At 43.0% G+C, this 20,676-nt stretch overlaps 1 protein-coding gene across 2 annotated transcripts in view; it reads right to left on the reverse strand.

The window, feature by feature from the left end:
- Positions 1–479: 479 nt before the first annotated feature.
- prmt3 (protein arginine methyltransferase 3) overlaps positions 480–20,676 on the reverse strand; it is a 59,137-nt gene continuing 38,940 nt past the window's right edge. The window contains exons 14-16 of one of the 2 annotated variants that reach the window (XM_054614676.1): positions 11,672–11,722; positions 10,772–10,859; positions 480–761 (exon numbers count right to left, since the gene is read on the reverse strand). In XM_054614676.1, the coding sequence (XP_054470651.1) occupies positions 652–761; positions 10,772–10,859; positions 11,672–11,722 (249 nt within the window). In that variant the 3' untranslated portion in view covers positions 480–651. The remainder of the gene's footprint in view (positions 762–10,771; positions 10,860–11,671; positions 11,723–20,676) is intronic. The other variant, XM_054614677.1, reaches the window with a different exon arrangement.

The following is a 20,676-nucleotide window of genomic DNA, read 5'->3' on the forward strand; positions in this document are numbered from 1 at the left end:
GGGAAAAAGCACACATATCTTTAACGGAAAGCTGGCAGCCAGTTTCTTTAAGTGTTTTTTTTCTGTTGTTGGACATTTTTGATCAAACTTGGGAGATGGATGTGCATAATGGTGCAGAATGGAAGGGTCTAAACGACTAAGTAAATGTGTTTTATTGTATTTAGCAGGTCTAAAGACAGTTATGGTTAAAATGGGCTTAACTGGATTTCAATTTTAATGATTTTCAGACATCTAGGTTACATATGTGGCATGTAATCGAGGGTCAGAGAGGAAAGAGGTTCTCATGTGCTGTAACGATTGTACATTTATGATTTGTGTTATTGGGCAATAAAAATAGTATTGACTTGACTTCTTTGGGACCTGCTTTACATCATAAGGATTACATATTACTTAGACATCTAAAAACGTTCCTTTTAAAAGTTGAATTATGTTCTCATATGCTCAATAAAACACACTCACAAGGAGAAAATCTTTGTTTCACGTTATGTATTTTATTACAAGGCACAGAAACAATCCGAACATTCGAAAACATCAATATCAAGTGTTCAACTTCCACTTGATCTCGTATGAGAGCACATGGCTGGTCAATTAAAAAGTAGGCTATGTTTGCTGGATGTTTTTTTTTTTTTTTTTACCATGCGATGGCTGACGTTATTGCAGGCTGTAAGTCTGCTTCCTGTCTCCGAGGTCAAAGGTGACCCACAGTGAGCGAGGGTCCTTCTTGTTTTTCCGCACGGTGATCTTCCCCCGGAGCTCCTCCCCTGAAGAAAGGAGAAATACGAGTGTCAGTGCACAGGTTTGTTTAAGGCTGGAGACAGGAGACCTCTTCAGTGGAGAGCCTGTCCTCCTCTGTGTTTGAAGGCGTGAGGATGAAGAGCAGAAAGCAACTGCAGAAGATTTTAGTCGGAATGAAAATCTAGAGAGCTTTGGCACACAGACAGTCATCTGTGCAGGAATCCGGTTCAGCTGGAAAGAAACTTCCGACAAGCTTTTACTGTTAAGCCAAAGGTCATTTAAAGTTCACGCTCAAGCCGAGATTTTTCAAGACACATGACAAACCTCAACCAAATGTAAAAAATAGAATTACAAATATGACGATGTGAGAGAGAGAGAGAGAGAGAGAGAGAGAGAGAGAGAGAGAGAGAGAGAGAGAGAGCTGAGTCAAAATTCACAAAATTGTTACTTGCTAATAAAAGCCAAGAAACACCAGTCATCAAAGAACTAGCGGCGTCCAAGGCTGACTGTGTCTTGGCCAAAAAGTTGCACTTGAACACACCGCCAAGACCACAGCTAACAGCCAACCGTCGTTTACATTCAGAGGAAACAACTCTCCGTACCAGCAGATAAATTCTAAAAAAGGAGGCAACCAGAAGACCTCATAAATACTGTGTTGTGATAAATACGCCAATCAGAGGGATTTCTTTCACTGAGAATTCGCCAGCAAGGTCAGACTAGTGCCAATAGGACACACAGAGAGAGAAGCGTTGGTTTTTACCTCAAGTTTTGTTTTACGGGTTCCTGTCAGGACGCATTTCTCACCATGGTGGAGAGCTCCAAAGCACTGAACCACAGCAGGAAGAAAAAAAAAACTTCTAAACTTCTCGTCCATGTTCACATTAAGAGACCAAATGACGATGGAGTTAGAAATACTGTACATGTGCCATATGAAGACATACTGTAGCTGCTCTCATGTCTCAAGATCAAACTATAATCTGATTGTATGCACTGAAACTGGTTTACAGGAAAGAAAAAGACGATCACTATCATGACCTGCTTTCTGTGCAGTACATATTCCAACATTGTCTGCTACGGGTAAAAAAAAAAACCCAAAAAACAATAGACCCAAGACTGATGACTCTAATTAAAAATATGAAAAACTGGCCACATATATATATAGTTTAATTTATTAAAAAGGCTCAGAGATTTCCTTTAAGTGAATAAAACCAATATTCATTTGATTTCCGTTTGATAACCGGCCTCAGTATATCATGACCGTAACTTCTACGCCTTCACATCGGAGTCTTTAAAACAACAACAAAGCAGACGACGCCGATCAGCGTGTTCATAATAAAATTGAAATGAATAACTGCTCATAAAAAAAAAAAAAAAAACGTAAGAAATCTTCCTGACGCCCTGCGGCAGTACAGTGCTGCTGAGCTCAGGCCTCTGCAGTGTGAGCAGAGACTCACTGGCGCTTATAGAAAACCATGAAGTGTGTAAAGGCAATGTGGGTTTAATGTATGTTAATAAACGAGATGGGCCGCGAGCGTGCGTGCGGACGCGCTGAAATCTCCAGATGGCGGCGAGGAGGAAGCGCATCTACAGTGGGGGCGCGTGAGAGCAAACGGACGCTGATGATTATGACGCATAATCACTCTGATTAACTTCACGTTTGAGTGCTGGAGGTAAATGAATGTTTACCCACACGGCAAACAAGCATCATCCCCCCACACCTCCCCCTTTCTTGTACGCCGTGCTCTCCAATCGCTGGAGGTTAGAGGGGGACGAGGAGCAGAGAGAGGGAAAAAAAAAATGCTGACGGTGGAGCTTTCTCCATCCAAGCGTTCGCCATGGCTGCTGTCACGTCTCGCTCGTTACCATGCCAACGCCGCTGTCACCAGAGTCTTTGCTTGCTGGCGCCGCTCTCTGGGTCCGCCGGTCCACTGCAGAGGGGGGGCTTTAGCAGAAAAACCAGAGGCTAAACATGGGTACATTTCAGGTTTTGGCAGCTGAATATAAAAGCCAGTCAGTGAGGTGACTTTACAAACTGTAAAGTCAATCTTTATTAATAAAGCACTTTTCAAAATAATATAACAGAGGGCTGCAAACCATTTAAAGCGAACAATTCACATAACCAAAAACACACAAACGACAAACACTCTCCCATCCTATCGGGACTGGGTAAGAAATCTCAAAGATGGCAGATCATTTATAAATAAATAAAGACGAAGAAACCAGGTCGTTCCAAAGCATCAGCATGATCCCAGCTAGTCCTCATTCTGGACTTTGGAGGTTAAGAGGGACCCAAAGATCTCAGGCTGTGATCTGCCTCAGAGAAATAAGCAATTCTGAAATATAACTAGGACGCAAGCCACGAGGAGGCCTTGAGGGCAATTAGAAAAACATCACAATTCATCTTAAAGTACACTACTGAGTGTAAAGATGGGACTTATACTTGGAACTCTTCAATCCAGTAAGGAGCCTCGCTGCAGCCATAACTTACTTTACGTGGGAAACAGATTGATGCCGGTGTCTTAATAGATTTAAAGACTCTGTGAATTATTTTCAGCAGACGAGTTATTGCTGTTTTTTGGCCGTATTTCATAAATGCTGAAAGCACGATTGGACAACATAAATCACTTGAGAATCAAAGTTAAAGGGGACATATGGAGCTCATTTTTAGGTTCATACTTTTTTGGTTTTCTACTAGAACCCCAGTTCACATGCTTTAAATATTCAGAAAAATAAACACAATACATGAATATATAACTGTTTTCATCCTCTTTCTGAAATGCTCCTTTTTCCCCGTTCCGATTGGCTTTCAAGAAATATAAAGTGCACCTTTTCAAACATAGTTCTCATGTCGTGGGTGGAGATACTCCGATTGGGAGCGTTATATTTTAATGAGCCTTTCATGATATGTCCCCCTTTAAAGTCCTGAGCAAACAGAATGGTAAGATTTCTGGCTTTCTTGTATAACTGTAGCAAAGCACTGTCTGAACCTTGACTAGTAGCTTTTTATTGTACCTAACAGATAGAAACGTTGCAGGGCTGTCCGAATAAGAACGTTACGACGAATGTGACAAACTGGGTCAGTGGTCGCCATTATGGACGCAAGACATCCCAGCATTAATAGATAAGGACACATGCCTGGTTTGTGTTTTCTGGTGATGATACTCAAGGATACTCGAGACAAAAAACAAACTAAATTTGCTTTCATTTTATAGGAAAAGACACAAGAAACCTCAACTTCCCACTGGCTAAAGCCTGGTAAAAGCAACAGAGCCTGGTGCTCATGGGAGGCAGCGGAAGTCCAACTCAACTCTGGAAGGCTGATAAAGGTTAAAGGAATAATTGCTTAACCTTTGTTGACCTTTTGAAAAAACAAAAAAGACGTTCACCCAGAAAGTAACTTTACAGAAAACCGTCCGACTCACCCACCCCCACCCCCGCCATGTTTCACATTAAAGTGTCGTCTGTTCAGACCAACGGCCGCTCTGCTGTAATCAGTCAGACCAAACTCCCCACGGAGGAGGTTTCAGTAAACTGGCCGCTCAGATGCTGGGAGAACGAGTTAACCATGTGTGGAAATGAGCCGGGGAATGGAGCGGGGCTTTTTTCGCCACGATGTCGTACATCAACATGCCAGTGTCATTAAGCGCAAACCGGGGCGCCGTGCAGAAACCGGCCCAACGCAGCCTCTCCCCATGAAATTACACAGGAAACACACGGCTCGCATAAGTGGTCCATTTAAAGCTGATGCCATCTACATTTTAACCATTTAACTCACGCTCATACAGTATGTGCAGCTCCGTACGGTGAGGGCAAACGTAGACCGAGCTGGAGTAATTCAATGCTAAGGCTAACTGATGCTATGATGTTCTTCATTTCAGGAGTGCAAGACACAGAGCTGCATTATCCTGATGATTCATTTGACAAATCATTCAAGCGTCTCTAATGTTTAAGGACAGACCATAGACTGTAGTCATTGTGACGTCATCCATTGGTTTGTGGACGCCCGTTTTGAAGCCTTGAGTTCGGCCATTTTCCCGCCGCCATCTTGGATAACGGCCGTCGCCACGTTGTTGGGTTTTTTTTTGCAACCAATGAACGGAAGTTACCATATTTGGAATGCAGAGGGGTGACGTAAAGACACCGGGTACGGCTTTGGTAGCTTCAGCGACCTGTCAATCACAGTGAGCCCGCCCTAAAGCGTAATAACAATACTCTGCTTTATGGTCTGTTTAACTGCCATAAATATTATTTATGTCATTATTTAAAGGTTTTGTTTACTTATTATTATTTGTACAACTTGTTTACATGAGTATTGATTGTATTTGTATTTACACCTGGTAGGAACTTTGTTCAAGTCTTATGTTGTGCTGGGACACATTTAGTCGTGGCAAGCTACACCTAAAGAAGACATGTGGAGCGGCAGAAGTTGCTATACTCCGCTCAAGGAATTAAGTTTTAAGTTTATAAGAAGTGCTCGTTTTTTTGAAGTTCAATGTTTACAAGTGAACTCATTTCCCTGCGAGGTATGTTATTTATGTTCATTTTTCTTTGTGCATATTTGCGCGTAAACTATTTTTTGTATTATGTGAACGCCAGCTTATTTTGTATGTTGAAATGTATTTAAACAGTTCGACGGTGGATTGATGACAGCGGTGTTGACTGAGATTCACATAAGACCAATAAATCCATCAGTAACGGAAGAACCAAGGTGTCGTGTATTTCCTGGAGGGAGTGATAGTCTGTTTTTACTCCAAAAGGCTCCATAATTTAATAAATGAACACCATGCTGTATTGAAAAAGACTTGAAACTAGATAATGAGACCATAAACTCATGTTTACAATGTTTACTGAGGGAATAAATCAAGAGAGAAATAAAGTAATTATCTCATAGACAACCACAGGAGACGTTTTTGCGTCAATTGTCAGTATGAAACAGCTGAGGAGTGCTAACATCGGACACAAAGATCAGTCACAATGAGCTTTGGGACCCTCTCTGTCAAAGTTTTTGGTCTGGACAAAGGGATGCACTGACTTCAGCCTCCTCCCCGACACTGCGGCGATGCTCAAGGCCACATTCAAGCCACATCTCTTTGACGTCCTCCCTCTTTCTCTGATCTACCTTAATTTAATCCGTTTTTTTTAACATCTGTGGCCTTTCCTGTTCAGTGCAGAGCTGAGAAGCAGAGCCGATCGGGGCTGTGAGTCCCAGGCACCAGTGTGCGGTCGCAAAAACCAGTGAGTTGAATTACAGCTGTAGAACACGAAGGTTGGCTCGGCCGCTGCTGTCCGACAGGCTCAAGGACCTCCGGAGTTCAAACTAGGGGACGGGGGGTGACCGAGTAGGTGAGGCTGGACGGGTGAGGTGGGGGAGAAGAGGAGATTTAGAACAGCTCCACTTGGGACAGAGGATGTGACTCATGAAAGAGGGTGGGGACAAAAAAAAAAACCCACCCGATTGTCCAATGAGAGTCCTGATAGGAACAAACGCCCATGGCGCAGCTAACCAGGCCAACGCCTCACCTCGAGGATCATGGGACTTTTCTTACAAATATATATATATAAAAATAAATAAAGTGACCTCCTTTCTCTGGGTACATTAAGGAGGTAAAGCTGTGGAAAAAAAAAAAAAAAAAAAAAAAAAAAAGGACCCTCCTCTTCAATACTGGAGCTACACAAACACACCAGAGCATGACAAATGATTCGCTGTTTAATTTATCACGCTGCCAGCCGCCAGGATTTGCAGGGATGTTTTGTTCCGGCCCGCTGCGTGCCTTTCTCTCTCTTCTGCCCGGCACCTCCCACCGAAGCGCAGCCTGGGAGTTAATTACTGCTGCACCTCGTACAAACACATCAAATCAGGATTCGCTCTCTCGCCGTGATGAATCACCACGGACACAGTCGGTATTAAAACGAATCCGCTGGATGTTTAATGCCCGAGCCCTCACTACAGCCGATCAGAGCTGAGTGTGATCCTCAGTCAACACCCAGGAGGAGGAGAGGCCACTGTGTGTGTGTGTGTGTGTGTGTGTGTGTGTGTGTGTGTGTGTGTGTGTGTGTGTGTGTGTGTGTGTGTGTGTGTGTGTGCTAAGAAAGAGTTTTGTGATCTTCAAGGTGACTTTAGGAAGTTTTCTCTTACAGCCAGAGGGGAGTTTAGTACAGAAGCATTCAAGTGCTATTGTGAATTTGAGTGTGTGGAGGAACAGTGTGACGTTGTGTGTGTGTGTGTGTTATAAAGTACACCATAGGAGTCTAGCAGGCAGCCGGAATGCTGTTAAAAACTCAATTTCTGGTTTACGGCCCCTGGAGGAGGCTGGGGACCGTCAGGGTGCTGGGGTGAAGCGAGCTCATCAATAACACGCCGCTCACTCCCTCAACTCACACTCTTCTTCCTCCTCCGTTTTGTTCTTCCTTTAAACTTGTCCTCCTCCTCCTCCTCCTCCTCCTCACACTGCGGCGCGGTTTCACAAATAAAGAACAGACCGATCGGATCTTTATGGACTCCATGTCGGTTTAAGCTGGACTCAGCCAGAATCGTAACTGGCTGGTTGTGAGTATAAGGCTGTGAACATGTGTGTGTGTGTGTGTGTGTGTGTGTGTGTGTGTGTGTGTGTGTGTGTGTGTGTGTGTGTGTGTGTCTTGGCTAAAGCGGTGATATGTCACTGTGCCCCGAAGTATCCCCTAGAGCCCAGATGCTCTGCTGACTGTAAAATGAGGCACACAGTTCAAAAAGACAGAGAGAGAGAGAGAGAGAGAGAGAGAGAGAGAGAGAGAGAGAGAGAGAGAGAGAGAGAGAGAGAGAGAAGGGAAAAAAAAACTGTTTTACATTGTGTGTACGTGTTGCAGGAATTTGCAAGACAGCATTTGCAGCCCTTTCTTCAACAAATGACATTCCCATACAACTAAACTGCATTTCCATTAACGCATTTTCTCCAGGCGTAGGGTAGCAGTTTTAAGTACGTGGTAAGCGTTGCAAATATATTTTTTTATTTTTAAAAACGCAACAAAATTAGGTTTTGGTTATGTCCAGTGAAACATGATATTAGTGTGAACAACATAAAATAAGTACGTTTGTTATGTTATTTAAGTCACGAACAGGCATCTAAAATAAACGTTGGCTTTTGGTTTCACACAAACAGCGGCCTCCTGTGTGAAAGTCCTGTGTTTGTTCGACCCACCCATCCATCCCAACCTCTTCCCTATGCTGCCGTCTGCTGACTCTGATTATAAACGTATTCGCGAAGTGTCAAAAAACAAAGGCAATCAGGGAAAAAATACTTTTACCTCAAAACGTTACCGACAATGCAGTTTTGTTGTATATATAGGAAAGCGATATTTAGGAGACCAAGCTGTAATTTGATACACAACAGATTGCATTTGAATCAAGTTTGAGATTACATAATCTATAGAAGAACAAGATTACCCATGTTTATTACACTGCACAAACAGAAAACTAGTTTCACTATTATTAGTCTGGTCCCAGTAATGGGGCATTATATGCAAAGCTTGTTCTCAGGGTCCTGGGGTCATCAGAATCAAAATCATGATTAATCTGCCTGTGGATTAGGTAATATTCATCCATCCATCTATCCATTATGTATACCTACTAATGCAGGGGGCAGAGGCCAATGGGAAAAATCATTGGGTCAGAGGTGCACAGCCAAACAGGTCACCAGTCTCTCACCATCACCAAAAAACACCTGACCTGAATATCTTTGGAGTGCGGCAGGGAACTGGAACCAGCAAAAACAGCACAAAGTGTCCAAGTAAGGCATTGATCCGCCATTAGCTGCCAGAACAACTGCAAAGCCCTTTGTCATGGATAGAATAGATAGAATAGAAGACAAGGGATGGACGAAGGCCATTCGTCTAAAAGAAACTCCCTCATTTGGTGTCATGGTGATGCTGGTGGAGAAGGCCGTTTTCACACATTGGTCCAAAACCACCCGTAGGTGTTCAACTGTGTTCCTGTGCTTTGCATTGTGACCCTGAAGGCCAAAGCATATGATTCACCTTTATTTCTATCACACCATTCAGTGCCCCCCCCCTAAAGCCTTGTATGGATCATCTGCATTCATTCTGTTTCTCCGCTCCACACAGGTGAAACAGACAATGCCCGACATGCTGCACCAGACAATCAAATGAAATTCGTCTCAGTTTTCCCTCCGCAGTTTCCCCCACTTCTGTTTCTGTGTTAGCATACGGTCGTCCTCAGCTCTCACGCTCGGCTGCGTTTATCTGACCCGGCGGAGCGCGAAGCCTGCGATAGCGCTTGAGCGGCGTCAGAGGGTTTTTTGACGTTCTTATCGCCTCCGGGCCGAGTGTGGCTAAGGGCCGCCGGACACCAAGCGCCTCCGTCCCTCCGCAGGTCGTTTATTACAGTAGACTCCATCTAATATCTGGTCAGCGAGTGGACAGCCGGTCCGCGGGCTCATCCATCTCCACATCAGCAGACACATCTGCGATTCCCATTATGATAACGCGCACAGACGGCCAGATTGAAACAGCAGTAATGAACACGGTCTTTTCTCACAACACGTACAATGACTGAGAATGTGGCCAACACAGAAAAATAGCTCATTATACACTTTTTTTTCTATGATTCATTTCACCAGCACCAAAAACAATAGAGCTTTGTCCTGTATTTAGTTTGTTAAAGCTTCTCAAAATGCTCCTTTTCTTGGGATAAATGCTCTGGAACACACAAAGTAGAGCACTTATGTTTCCTTTTCTTTGGAATAAACAAAAGAACTGAGTATGAGAAGCAAAACTATTACTCAAGTCATGACCAAGACCAGAGTGTGTTGAAGAACTTCAATTCAGTTCTTCTTCCTTACTGAGATGAAAAGGAAATCAAGGTAAAAAAGGACAAGCACCTCATTTTAGTTTTTATTTTGAATCCTACTTATTGTTTTTGTTTGTTGGACTTCCCATTAAAGAGAAACTAAGTAACTTTTCCTAAACAGCAGCACAGCAGTAAATGCTAAAGCAAAGTGTAATAGTAATAGTTTCTTGCTTCTTGCATTCTGCGCGGAAAGCGATATCGCAAATTTCGGCCATGCAGATCCAAGATTTGTCACAACGTGGACGGTTGGGCTTTGAATACGTAATCAGTTCTCAAAAAGTAGATTAGACTACAGCGACAGAACGAGACTACAGGAGAGGTCCATTACTCTGAGCCACTCTGACCGCAATCAGTATGACGGAGCGGACGTTTGCAGTGCACGCCGTCAGCAATAAAGCATGAAATAAGTTTATAGCTGAGGCAGCAAAACCCTTCAGGAGGAAGAGGAGAAGTTTTTAAAAAAGATACATCATTTTTAGCATCACTTAAAGATGGAGTCCAATATGTAATGTGATATATCCTTTATTTTTTATTTTTTTAAGTTGATTGGATTTGTTGGGTCAAACCTGTCATGGTGGTAATGCCACAGCTGTCAACTATTTATTCACTACGGTAAAAAATATACCGGAGTTTGAACCCACAGACAGTTATTTAAGAGAACATCCACACTGCTACGCGTCACAGCAAGCTGCACAAGTTAATGCTTAAATCTGCAGAAACACTGATTCTATAAACATTTCACTGGTCAGTTACAAAGCGCCGCTCTTGTAACGTGTCATGATTCAGAGGCCTGCAAACCCCGGCTATCAGATGAAGCTTTACATGCCGTCTCTGATGGCTGAATGTGATTGGTTTTGATCCCTCGCTGTCTCTGCGGGTGACAGATAACGGGTGTCAACCAGCCCGACTACATCTCCACCACAGACAGATTACCTGCCGCGGCTCTGCTATGACGCACCGCCAGAGAGAGGCAAATAAAATCATGAAAGAAAAAAAAAAAAAAAATAGACCCATAGAGCAAAAAACCCTCAATGAAACACAAAATGGAACTTAACCACGCATGTGAACTCTTCTTGGCTTAAGAATATGTGCACGAGAGAGAGCTGACAAAAGTGTAAAATCTCACTGTACATGTAAATGCACAAGTACAGTGTTGCAGAGTGTTTCTCAGCCGTGTGTCTGTGTGTCACTGACCTGCTTTGACGGAGACAGGCCTCTCCAGTAGGAAGACGGTCTGTTTCCAGTGCGTCTTTGTGACCAGAGGACCCGTGGAGAACATCACCTGGTGTGAGAGCATAAAAATCACACATTGGTGCAAGGAACACATTGTCATGTTGCAGCATTTTGGGAAAACACGACTTTTTTGAATATTTCGAAACATATATATATATGTTTATAAATCAGTTTAATCCGATTTGCTACTTTTTTAAAAGAAATTCTGGTTACGTTTTGGTGAAAATTGATAAAAACAACTAAAGCATGAGCCTTTATTTGAGCCTATGGGAACCTTGCTATTCAAGTCCAAGATCAATACAGTTTAAAAGTTGACAACAATAAACCTTAAAAGGACTCAAACATAAGTCAAAGTCATATTCTCAACAAGACACTGAAACTTACTGGAGGTTCTTCAGGAGTCTTGTTTAAATTCAAATAAAAGCTGCACAAAAGCTTGGAATCGATCTCCATTTCATTTTTTTTTCTGTGAGGGTCAATCCACTCTTACACCATTAAAAGATGAATCTGAATTATGAATGAAACCTGCACTGTATTTATGAATCAAACAGATAATCCCATGTTACATTGCTCTATCTTTAGCTGCTAGTGGCGATGAACATTTAGTGGACCATCCATAGCATGCAGTTTGAGTCTCAGGTACAATAGGAAGTAAAATCAAAAGGCATATCTGTGTTGCTCACAGAGCTTGGCATGGGCTGTTCCAACTGGCCGGCTCTGCTGGGTAAGTGCTTATATCAGCAGTCGGCTAGGACGCCCGTCGATTGCCAGCGGACGCCTCGGGGAGGAGGAACACGCCAAAGCGTGAACATAATTGAGTTTCCGTTAAATGGCTCGGCTCTTGCCGCCGCTGCTGCTTACCTTGTTGCCGCAGTCTTTGTCAAAGAAAATGTCAAAGTAGCCGACAATTGCCTGCAATGAAATATGAGGGGCGTGTTAGAAAGTGACAGAACGATAAAGCCCTGGATTTGTTTGACTACGCTGCAACTCTGACATGCGGCGCCGAGAGAGGCGGGAGGCAGAACAGAGTCTCAGGGTTTTAATGAGAAAAATAATGAATGAGTTTAGGAACAAGGCAGTAAAAACACACTGGGAACAACTTTTACTGTTCAAATATTTACAGTTATGTTATCTTTACAGCACTTACCTACCTTCAACGAGACAAGAAGTTAGATTAGCTTGCTTGCCATGCTTACCAAGCCATTGTGTGTGTGTGTGTGTGTGTGTGTGTGTGTGTGTGTGTGTGTGTGTGTGTGTGTGTGTGTGTGTGTGTGTGTGTGTGTGTGTGTGTGTGTTGGGAACTGTATTGGCTTCTCTGTTACAGCGAGTGGGTATTGATACGACTCTTCAACCCTCCTTCCTCTAAAAAAACAATAACTGTGTTTTCTCCGTTGGGCTGAGTCAACAGCAGCTCCCATGTGCTCCCGCTCAACCTCATCTGGGAGACTTGTCATCGGACAAAAAGGAAATAAATTATGAGGCTGCCTCCAACGACATCGAGGCAATTTTTGCTGACAATAATAAAAAAAAAAAAAAATTCCAGCTTGTTACATGAAATTAGCAAAGGTGGCTATTTTGGTGACAGCAATGTGAAGAAAAAAAAAACCCACTCTGCACGGAGGAGGAATGGGTTCAGGAAAATAAACACTAATGTGTTTTTTAGTCCAAATGAATAGGAAGGTTTGTTCATCTGAATAATGCCCACTAAGGGAAAGGAAATTAGACAAATGACAAATCTCTGCTCTCAGGGAATCCATTATTATGTAGATAAAAGGCAAACCAAAGAAGAAGAAACTAGCCAGTCCGAAGCTTCATTAAAGCTTTTTAAAGTCTTAGATGTTGATCAGAAATGACAAACTCCTTTTCATTCCTATTGGGATTTCCAATTCACCAAAAGCCTGCATGGAAATGTAGTCTTTTGTGAAGAATACACTGTCTGCTGATGTGGCTTAACAGAGCTATAAACACAACTGAGTGGAAACCAATTCACACATCCACAACAAACTGAAGGGAAAGTCCACGGCCAGAGCGCCTGTAGGTGACCGCTGTCAGATATGTGAGGTAAACCCCCCCCCCCCCGGCTTGTTTTCCTCCCATTTCTCCCCCGCTGGAGGAACAGAGAGAGAGAGGCACTCTATCAATCTCAGGAGCGCACTTGTAGTGGCAGTGATGCAGAACTAATAGCTTTTAATCCTGACGCAGCTGACAACTTGGAGGCCAGCTCTCTGAGACAAAGAAGAGCCGAATCAATGGGAGAGGGGGAAGAGAGGAAAACTGGGGGGGGGGGAACGGAAGAGAGGAGGAAAGAGGGAGGTAAAGACGGGAAAAAGAGACATATGGAACGTTGAAAAGAAGGGAAAGAGCAGGAAAAAGGGAAAGAGGCTGTAATATGTGAAAGCTCAGGAGCAGGTTTCCTTTTTACAGGTTTTTTTGTTTTTATTGTCTTGTATTACTTGGAGAAGCTAAATACAGTAGCATCTGTTCACAGCTTCTGTAAAAGTCTCCCAAATTGCATTCAAATAATTTCGGCAAGTAAAACTGGGCAAAAGAGCGATCGTCTTTCATAACGCGTCTACACACAGAGACACACACATGCAGACTCAGATAATCCTGATCAGAAGCCGTGTTCAACACACTCCCCGCACAGAGGCTTCAATCAACCTTTATCGACTCAGACAGGCAGGGGCGGAACGCCGGCTCACAACTAAACCGCCAGAAAAGAACCCGAAGTGGATAAAAGAGCATGTCAACCCGATGCAATTATGGCTTTTAATGAACGCCACGGAGACGCTCGCTACTGAGGTAATTAGGAAATTAGCCGTAATTACTCGTCAGGCGGAGCGGATTCACCTCTCCTAGCCGGGGGAAGGCAGAGATCATCCTCAACGCGCCTCGCCGATGACAACGCCTCGTAAGCGAGATTGATTGTCACTTCGGCGTCGTGCAACTTTTTCACACAGCGGCGAGACGGGCAAAGAAAATTTAGGTCACTGAGTGAAACTTGCAAACACACACACAAAAAAAACAACCAAAAACAGGAGAAGCTTGATGTCTCGCTGCTCCATTAAAATCCCATTTGAACGAAAAAAGAAGTTATGTAACTGTCTGATGTATAAAGCACAAAAGATGTGGAAGTGTTAAGATAAGGATAAAGACCTTGATGCCTCACATCTGGTACGGATTGTATTCTATAGCTGATCACCGGCCTTTAATGCTTCCTGATTGAAACCGAGCTGAAGGAAAGAGAGTTTGTCAAACTTCTTGGGGCCCTTTGAAGGAACTTAATGATGGATTTAACAACACCTAGTAAAACGGTATATCAAGATTCAAACTTTCCCTCCAGATGGGAACTATAAACAGCAGGAGTTCAGCTGCAGCTGTCTTTACACCTCTACCGTTGCTTAATTGCGCTTAAACCTCGATGCATGAAAAGTGAGCATTACGAAACAAGCTGTATATCCTTAAAGCAGCATTAATTGATTTTTGGACACTAAAGGGCAGAAGAATATCAAAAACAAGCCGCTAGATACACAGCCTTCAACACATCACTGCTTATTAAGTAGTTATGGCTGACATGTTAGCATTTATTTTTCTCATCTAGAGCCATTAAATACAGCGCAACATTAGCATTTAGAGTCATGTTTCTGTCCACTTGATGAAGACCAATAGTTAGTTTTTTTAACAACTCCTCAGAAAAATATCAGGGTCTTTAGCTTTTACATGTTTCCACTTTCTTCACTTGCTTATTGCTAATTTGCGTGCTGTTTGGTGCTAAGCAGGACGTTCACAGTGAGTTATCTGGGCCTGTTTGCTGAAAAAGACTACCTGTTTTCAGGAAATCAGGTTGATGAGAGTTCTGAAACTGAACTAAAAAAGTAAATGTGCCTTTGCACCAAAACAAAGAGCTAAAAGAGGCTAAAAATCTCCGCAGAGACGCAGAGTTGGTGAACATTTGTGCCAGTGTTGTAGTAACTGTAGATCTCGATCTAGCCCTGCCTTGGTCTTAGTCTTGTCTTGGTCTCGATACACTCAAGTCTTGGTCATGACCTGGTTTCGGTCTAGACTACCACACTGCTATGAGCATTGCCTTTCACATTACGCAAAGTCATTTGATTCAAAACCAGAAAAATACCCCCCCGAAAACAATGATCATGGTTCTGGTTGTGGTCTTTAAATTAAAAAGTGTTCACCCTCACAGACTTATGTTCAAAATGTATGTCCCATTAATTTATGATCATTTTAACAACCCTGTTTTGAAATTGCGTTGTATCAGAGAATTTTTGTAGGTTAAGGCCTCTATATCCGAGCATATGGTGGAAGAAGAGAGGGAGGTTTAAAGAGGCAAGAGAGACAAACAGAGAGAGCAAGACAAAGAGAGGGTAAACTTGAAACATAGAGACACAAACACACACACACACACACACACACACACACCGAACAACAGGACGAATCAGAACGAGCGCTTTTCATTTTCATCAGCGTTTAGCCTCGGGCCCCGGCTCTGTCTGTGATAAGTGATGACAGTGGGCTCTCCGACGGCCCCACGGAGGAGGCTCCGCAACACTGCAGCTCTCCGGCCCCCCTATTCTCTGGGAAGAGCAGGAGAGGGGGGGAGAGGGGGGTTAAAATTAATAATTATCATCATGGATAACACCAACAGGGAGCAATTCATCATCGCTCCCCTTTCGCCCGGCTGTGTGTCAGCGAGCTGCGTGGCCCGGCCAGATACTATTATACGACGTAGGGAGGAGGAGGGGGAGGGGGGGGGGGTTAAGGGGGAGGGAGAGGAGGGAGGGGGAGGGAGAGGAGAGGGCTAATGCGCTTTTGATGGGGTTTATCCAGGCGTGGAGGCTTCGAGCACGACCACCTCACGGGCGGGTTGGTGTGAATCCCCCCACCTCCCCCCCCCCCAATCTCTCCTCTCAGCCTCCCCACCCCGAACGCTGCCACTCCAGTGAGGTGGAGCAGGAATCGGACCACGGCTGCCGCTCACCTCCAGACGGCGTCCCTCACTCTTTAAACACACAAACAGCTGAACTGTAACAGTTAGAGACGCTGCAGATTCACGCTGTGCAAAAACTGACTGTGGTTAGCTGCGTCACTGAGCTTTGTTCATGTGATCAACAGGAATAAAAGCAGTGAACAAAAAAAATAATGTGTGTGGTGTTTAAATACACAGACACACAACTTTAAGGGAATTGTTTTTTGTTTTTGGTAAAATGGGTGTTTTTCAATTTTCTTTTCCCATTTTACGACAACTGGTCATAATAACTTTTTCTGTTAGTAACTCTGGCATCTAGACAACAAACACATTCCTGCTACAGCTTTTCCCCCCAAAAAACAACATAATTTCAATTCATATCTCAAACCTCACAGCCGTTTAGTGCCACAGGAAGTGAACACCCAGAAAGCATGTTATCACGACCAGTACCTACCACCACTGCTGATAAGCAGAGAAGAGCAGGTCAGCCTTTATTTGTGCTTATGCTGTTATATTGTAACAATAATCTGGGATATTCAGTAAATTCTTGAGAGCTTAGTGTAACCACCATCCCTCTTAGTGATTGCTCACATTTTTCACAATGCCTTTAGATAACCTTCACTGTGCCGGCAATTGATGCATCTAGCTCATGTTGGATGACAGGGTGATAATGAAAGAATCTTTTTTTTAGTTGAGATGTTGGTGTTTTTTGCTGTGATGTGTGTTTAGACACTGTCCTATGTCTGTTGTGTGATGGAGTTCTCTGTGTATAACTGGTAAAACTGGTCCAAATGCTTAATGCTCTTGTGATTTGTAAATAATTTGTTGATTGATTAATTGACTGATCTTAAGCTGCAGTTCATCTAGTTGCCACTAGATGCCTAACCCACATCTTTTATGTACCGGGATTGACAATTGCAGTAAAAGAGTCTCCATATAGTCTCCAAAGATTTAGTATTGCACTAAACGTTGTTGTATTCACGGTGGACAGTTTCTAAAACAAATCAAGATTAATGCCGCAGAACCAGAAACCTGGCACCTACATTACCCACAATGCAATCATGTGTAATGTACCCGCAGACCGCACCTTTCAGTGTTAAGTGCTTTACATAAGGATAATAAAAAATAAAAAAAACGTTACCAAGAAAAAAACTAATTCAAAACAAATCTGCACCACCATTAAATGTATTTCAGAAACCAATACATATGAGCTTACCAATACATATGGACCGATTTTTAAGCGCAAAATCGGCGCATTTCCACTTTAACTCATAGGATGTTGACATAGATCAGTAAGTAGAACATTTGTTGATAGACTGCCAAAACAGTTCTTATTTACAGTTATCAGATAACTATGAATGTATGTACTGCTGAGATTTAAAGAGTGTAACATTCCCTTCTTAATGTGTTGAAAGTCGTCCTTGAAGTTGACGAGCGCCTGCCCCGACACTCCAGAAGGCCATCCCCCCCCTCACACACACAATTTAAATTTGATGGAAAGCAGGTTAGAGATGGATTACAGGGACATTTTCCCTCTGAAGCGCTACAGTAGCTACATCAGCAGCAGTGAGACAGCAGTGTTAAAATTAATTACAGACAGAAACGTATTCTCTCCTGGAACACCTTCAGCATACATCATTTTCAGCCTCAACGCAGGGACGAGGCATTTTTTTTGCTACCTGTTCTGCAATTCGGGTAAATGGATCATGAAGCTGAGGGGATAAAACCAAAAGAAAAAGGCATGGGTATTGATGCCCTTAGAGAATTTCTGATCCAAGTTTTAATGAAAGTTGCAGCACATATATAACCTGTATTGCGCATCACGGATTGCAAAAGGAGGCACAGTGTATACAGGGATGTGTGATGTAAAAGGAAGGCAAGGGAAGAAAAAAAAAAAAAGAAGAGTATTTGTCATGTGCGTGAACGGCGCAGACGCACAGGGTTGTGCTGTTCATTTAATGCAAGGTTAGGCAGGCTGAGCTGATGAATGGACTGTCGACGGGAGAACAAAAGCAGGCGCTCCATCACAGGACGGGAGGCGCAGCAGCTCTCCCGCACCGATTCCACCGGAGCACTGGTCCAGGAGCGGTTTACCCTTCACACATCCTAGCCTTAACTGCTACTGAGGAGCTGCAGCCGATACTGACTGCAGATCAGTATCTTTATGGTAGCTACTCCTCGCTGGTCAATAAACCATCTGTAAATCCTGGGAAGAGGAAGGCTGGATGCAGGGGGCGATGCATCTACAATGTGTACAAATACTACAGATACTTTCTGAGAATACGTGCATTATAAAAGCCAGAGACACCTGGATGAAACGAGTCAGATAGCACGACTTGATAATAAATCATATACAGGAGACACAAAGACACACACAGTGTGTATGCTCATGCGTATGAGCACTATAACTGAGGATGATTAGAAGAAATAGCAGGAAAGAAGCAGGGATAGAGTGGTTGTGCACCTAAAAGCGATGAAATATAAAAGAAAATAGAAAGAAAATCACACGTCCGTAGCGTGCGATCCCATCATCTGTTTTGCTGCAGGACCCCTAACATGACTGGACTTATACCCTAGATACAGGAACTGGATGTTTTCAATTACAGAGCAGGGAAGACAGGAAAAATGAGAGGATGTTTACAAATCCCATTAAATTCACCGCCGTTGCCCTGTGAGCGCGGGCCAGATAATAACCACCTATTGATTATCCATTAAACCAATACACCAGACAGTGCAGTAACACTGCAGCACAACACACAAAGCTGCTCCAACACAATGGGGCTTTCTTTGTTTGTTGTTTTTTTTCTACAGACGGATCACTTCTCACGGCGCAGAGCGTCAGAGCCCCGCAGTGGTGAGGCCGTTCTGTGGTCGGCCGGTACCACGGAGAGAAATGTGGCTCATACGGGTGGAAGAAGTCGAGGGGAAGTGGGTGTGGATGGCCTGGGGTTGGGGTGGGGGGGGTTTATGGTGGCTGCTAACACCTCACCAAATAGACTCATAAAGCATTCTCCATGCTTTGGTGCCCGTAGCTGACCCTCACTGAGGACGGACGGACGGACGGACGGACACACGCACACACACACACACACACACACACACACACACACACACACACTATTTAGTGTTGCTGTCGTTGGTCAAACTGACCTACACGCCGCGACTCAAAGGTTGAGCCAGGTTTTCAGAGGAGGGTCTTAAAGTGGACTCCGGATTTTTGTCTTTGGGTTAATTAACTGCGTTTAGTTTCAGTGATGGGATTAAAAGTGTCAAATGGTCTAATAGAGTTAGATTGTGTTTTTGGACAGAGATGCATGAATATGTTGGGGGTGTTAACAGGGTTGAATTATTTTTGATATCCCTTAAGCATATGTAAAAATGTTGTTTAAACACTATGTTCAGTAAATTTGTGCACACACCTTATTAATTAGAAAGCACAAATAAGGTAATTAGAGATTACTAATTGTTTTCCCCCTTAAGACTTATCAGGCTGTGTTCAAATCTGATTAAACACCAAAGCACTAGATGGATACGTTGTGTATTAACAGTTCATTCATCATATTCAGTTTTTCTTTTCGATGCACATACAGTTACTAATAAGTTTTTAAAAATATAGTCAGGAACCTGATCCAAGTATCACAGTATTAAAGAAATATGGTATAATAAGTAATATTATAATAAATGTAAGCTGGACCAGAATTTTCAAGCAATTCACTAATTTCCCTACGATGCGTTTTTTTAATTCAGGGATGCCTCTGACAAAAAAATAAATAATCATGATGAACCAGGAGGCAGAAGAAGTGACGTTTCTTCAAAGCCACAGGACAAAAGTTGACAAAAACACAGTTTTACCTCAAAGAACGTGTGAGTTGCTGGTTTACTGCTGCCTGGCTCGGTTAGTTCGTTTGTGGTATCGTGTGTCTTTGGTGTTTCAACGGTTTTTTTCCGGCTTTACGAAAGTCACATAATAACACAAACAAACTAGCCGGCCGAGGCAGCTGTAAAACCGCAACTCCCTTGTTCTGAGGGGTTAAATTATCGTTTTCTTCAATGGAGGCTGGTGGCTTTAAAGAGAGCATAGATGGATCTGCTTTAGTTCCACATCTGGACAGGCTATCTGACGCCAAGATAAAGCGGTGAAAATATTCTAAATATAGCGTACACTTACACTAATATCGATATATATTTTTTTATATATATATATATATATATATATATATATATATAGCTAAAATACGTTTTGCTGCTGCCCCCATCCCGCAGCATTACATTGCTTTTGCCTGTGCCTGTACTTTCGCACTGACTATGGATAAGAACCTCATACAACTCTACATCAAAACATCTAAACTTTTTGTTTAATGACGGTATTTTCCTAAACCTTTGAAAGATTTGAGGTAACAAACAGAGCTGTCTAAATAATCATTGCTACCTATTCCTCTCAGGACAATTCACAGTACATTGACATGAGAGACAAGAATGTAAAAGTGGACAACGCTTAAACATAAAGAGTAACTCCGCTTTGGATCAGTGGATATAGGACCAGGACGTAAAACTTAATTACAATCGTCATACACTTTTAAGTACATGCATGAAATGTGACCTCTGCATTTAGCCCATCATAAGTGTTTAGGAGCAGTGGGCTAAATGGGCGAGTGTGTTTTGGCGTTTTCACAGAATGACGTGGCAAGCAGGCTGTGAACATCCACCATGTTGTATGACATGTAATTCAAAGTCGCATTAGCCTCACTGCTCTGATTCAATCTGAAACTCTATTAAATATCACGGTGACAGACATCCTCTTAGATACAGAAACACGATCCATCAACATGAGCTGACTGATGTCTCTGCTGGTTGTACTGCCTTGTTCCCTTTCACACAGTGTCTC

The sequence above is a fragment of the Anoplopoma fimbria genome, chromosome 2 (assembly GCF_027596085.1).
Source record: "Anoplopoma fimbria isolate UVic2021 breed Golden Eagle Sablefish chromosome 2, Afim_UVic_2022, whole genome shotgun sequence".
NCBI classification, from domain to species: domain Eukaryota; kingdom Metazoa; phylum Chordata; class Actinopteri; order Perciformes; family Anoplopomatidae; genus Anoplopoma; species Anoplopoma fimbria.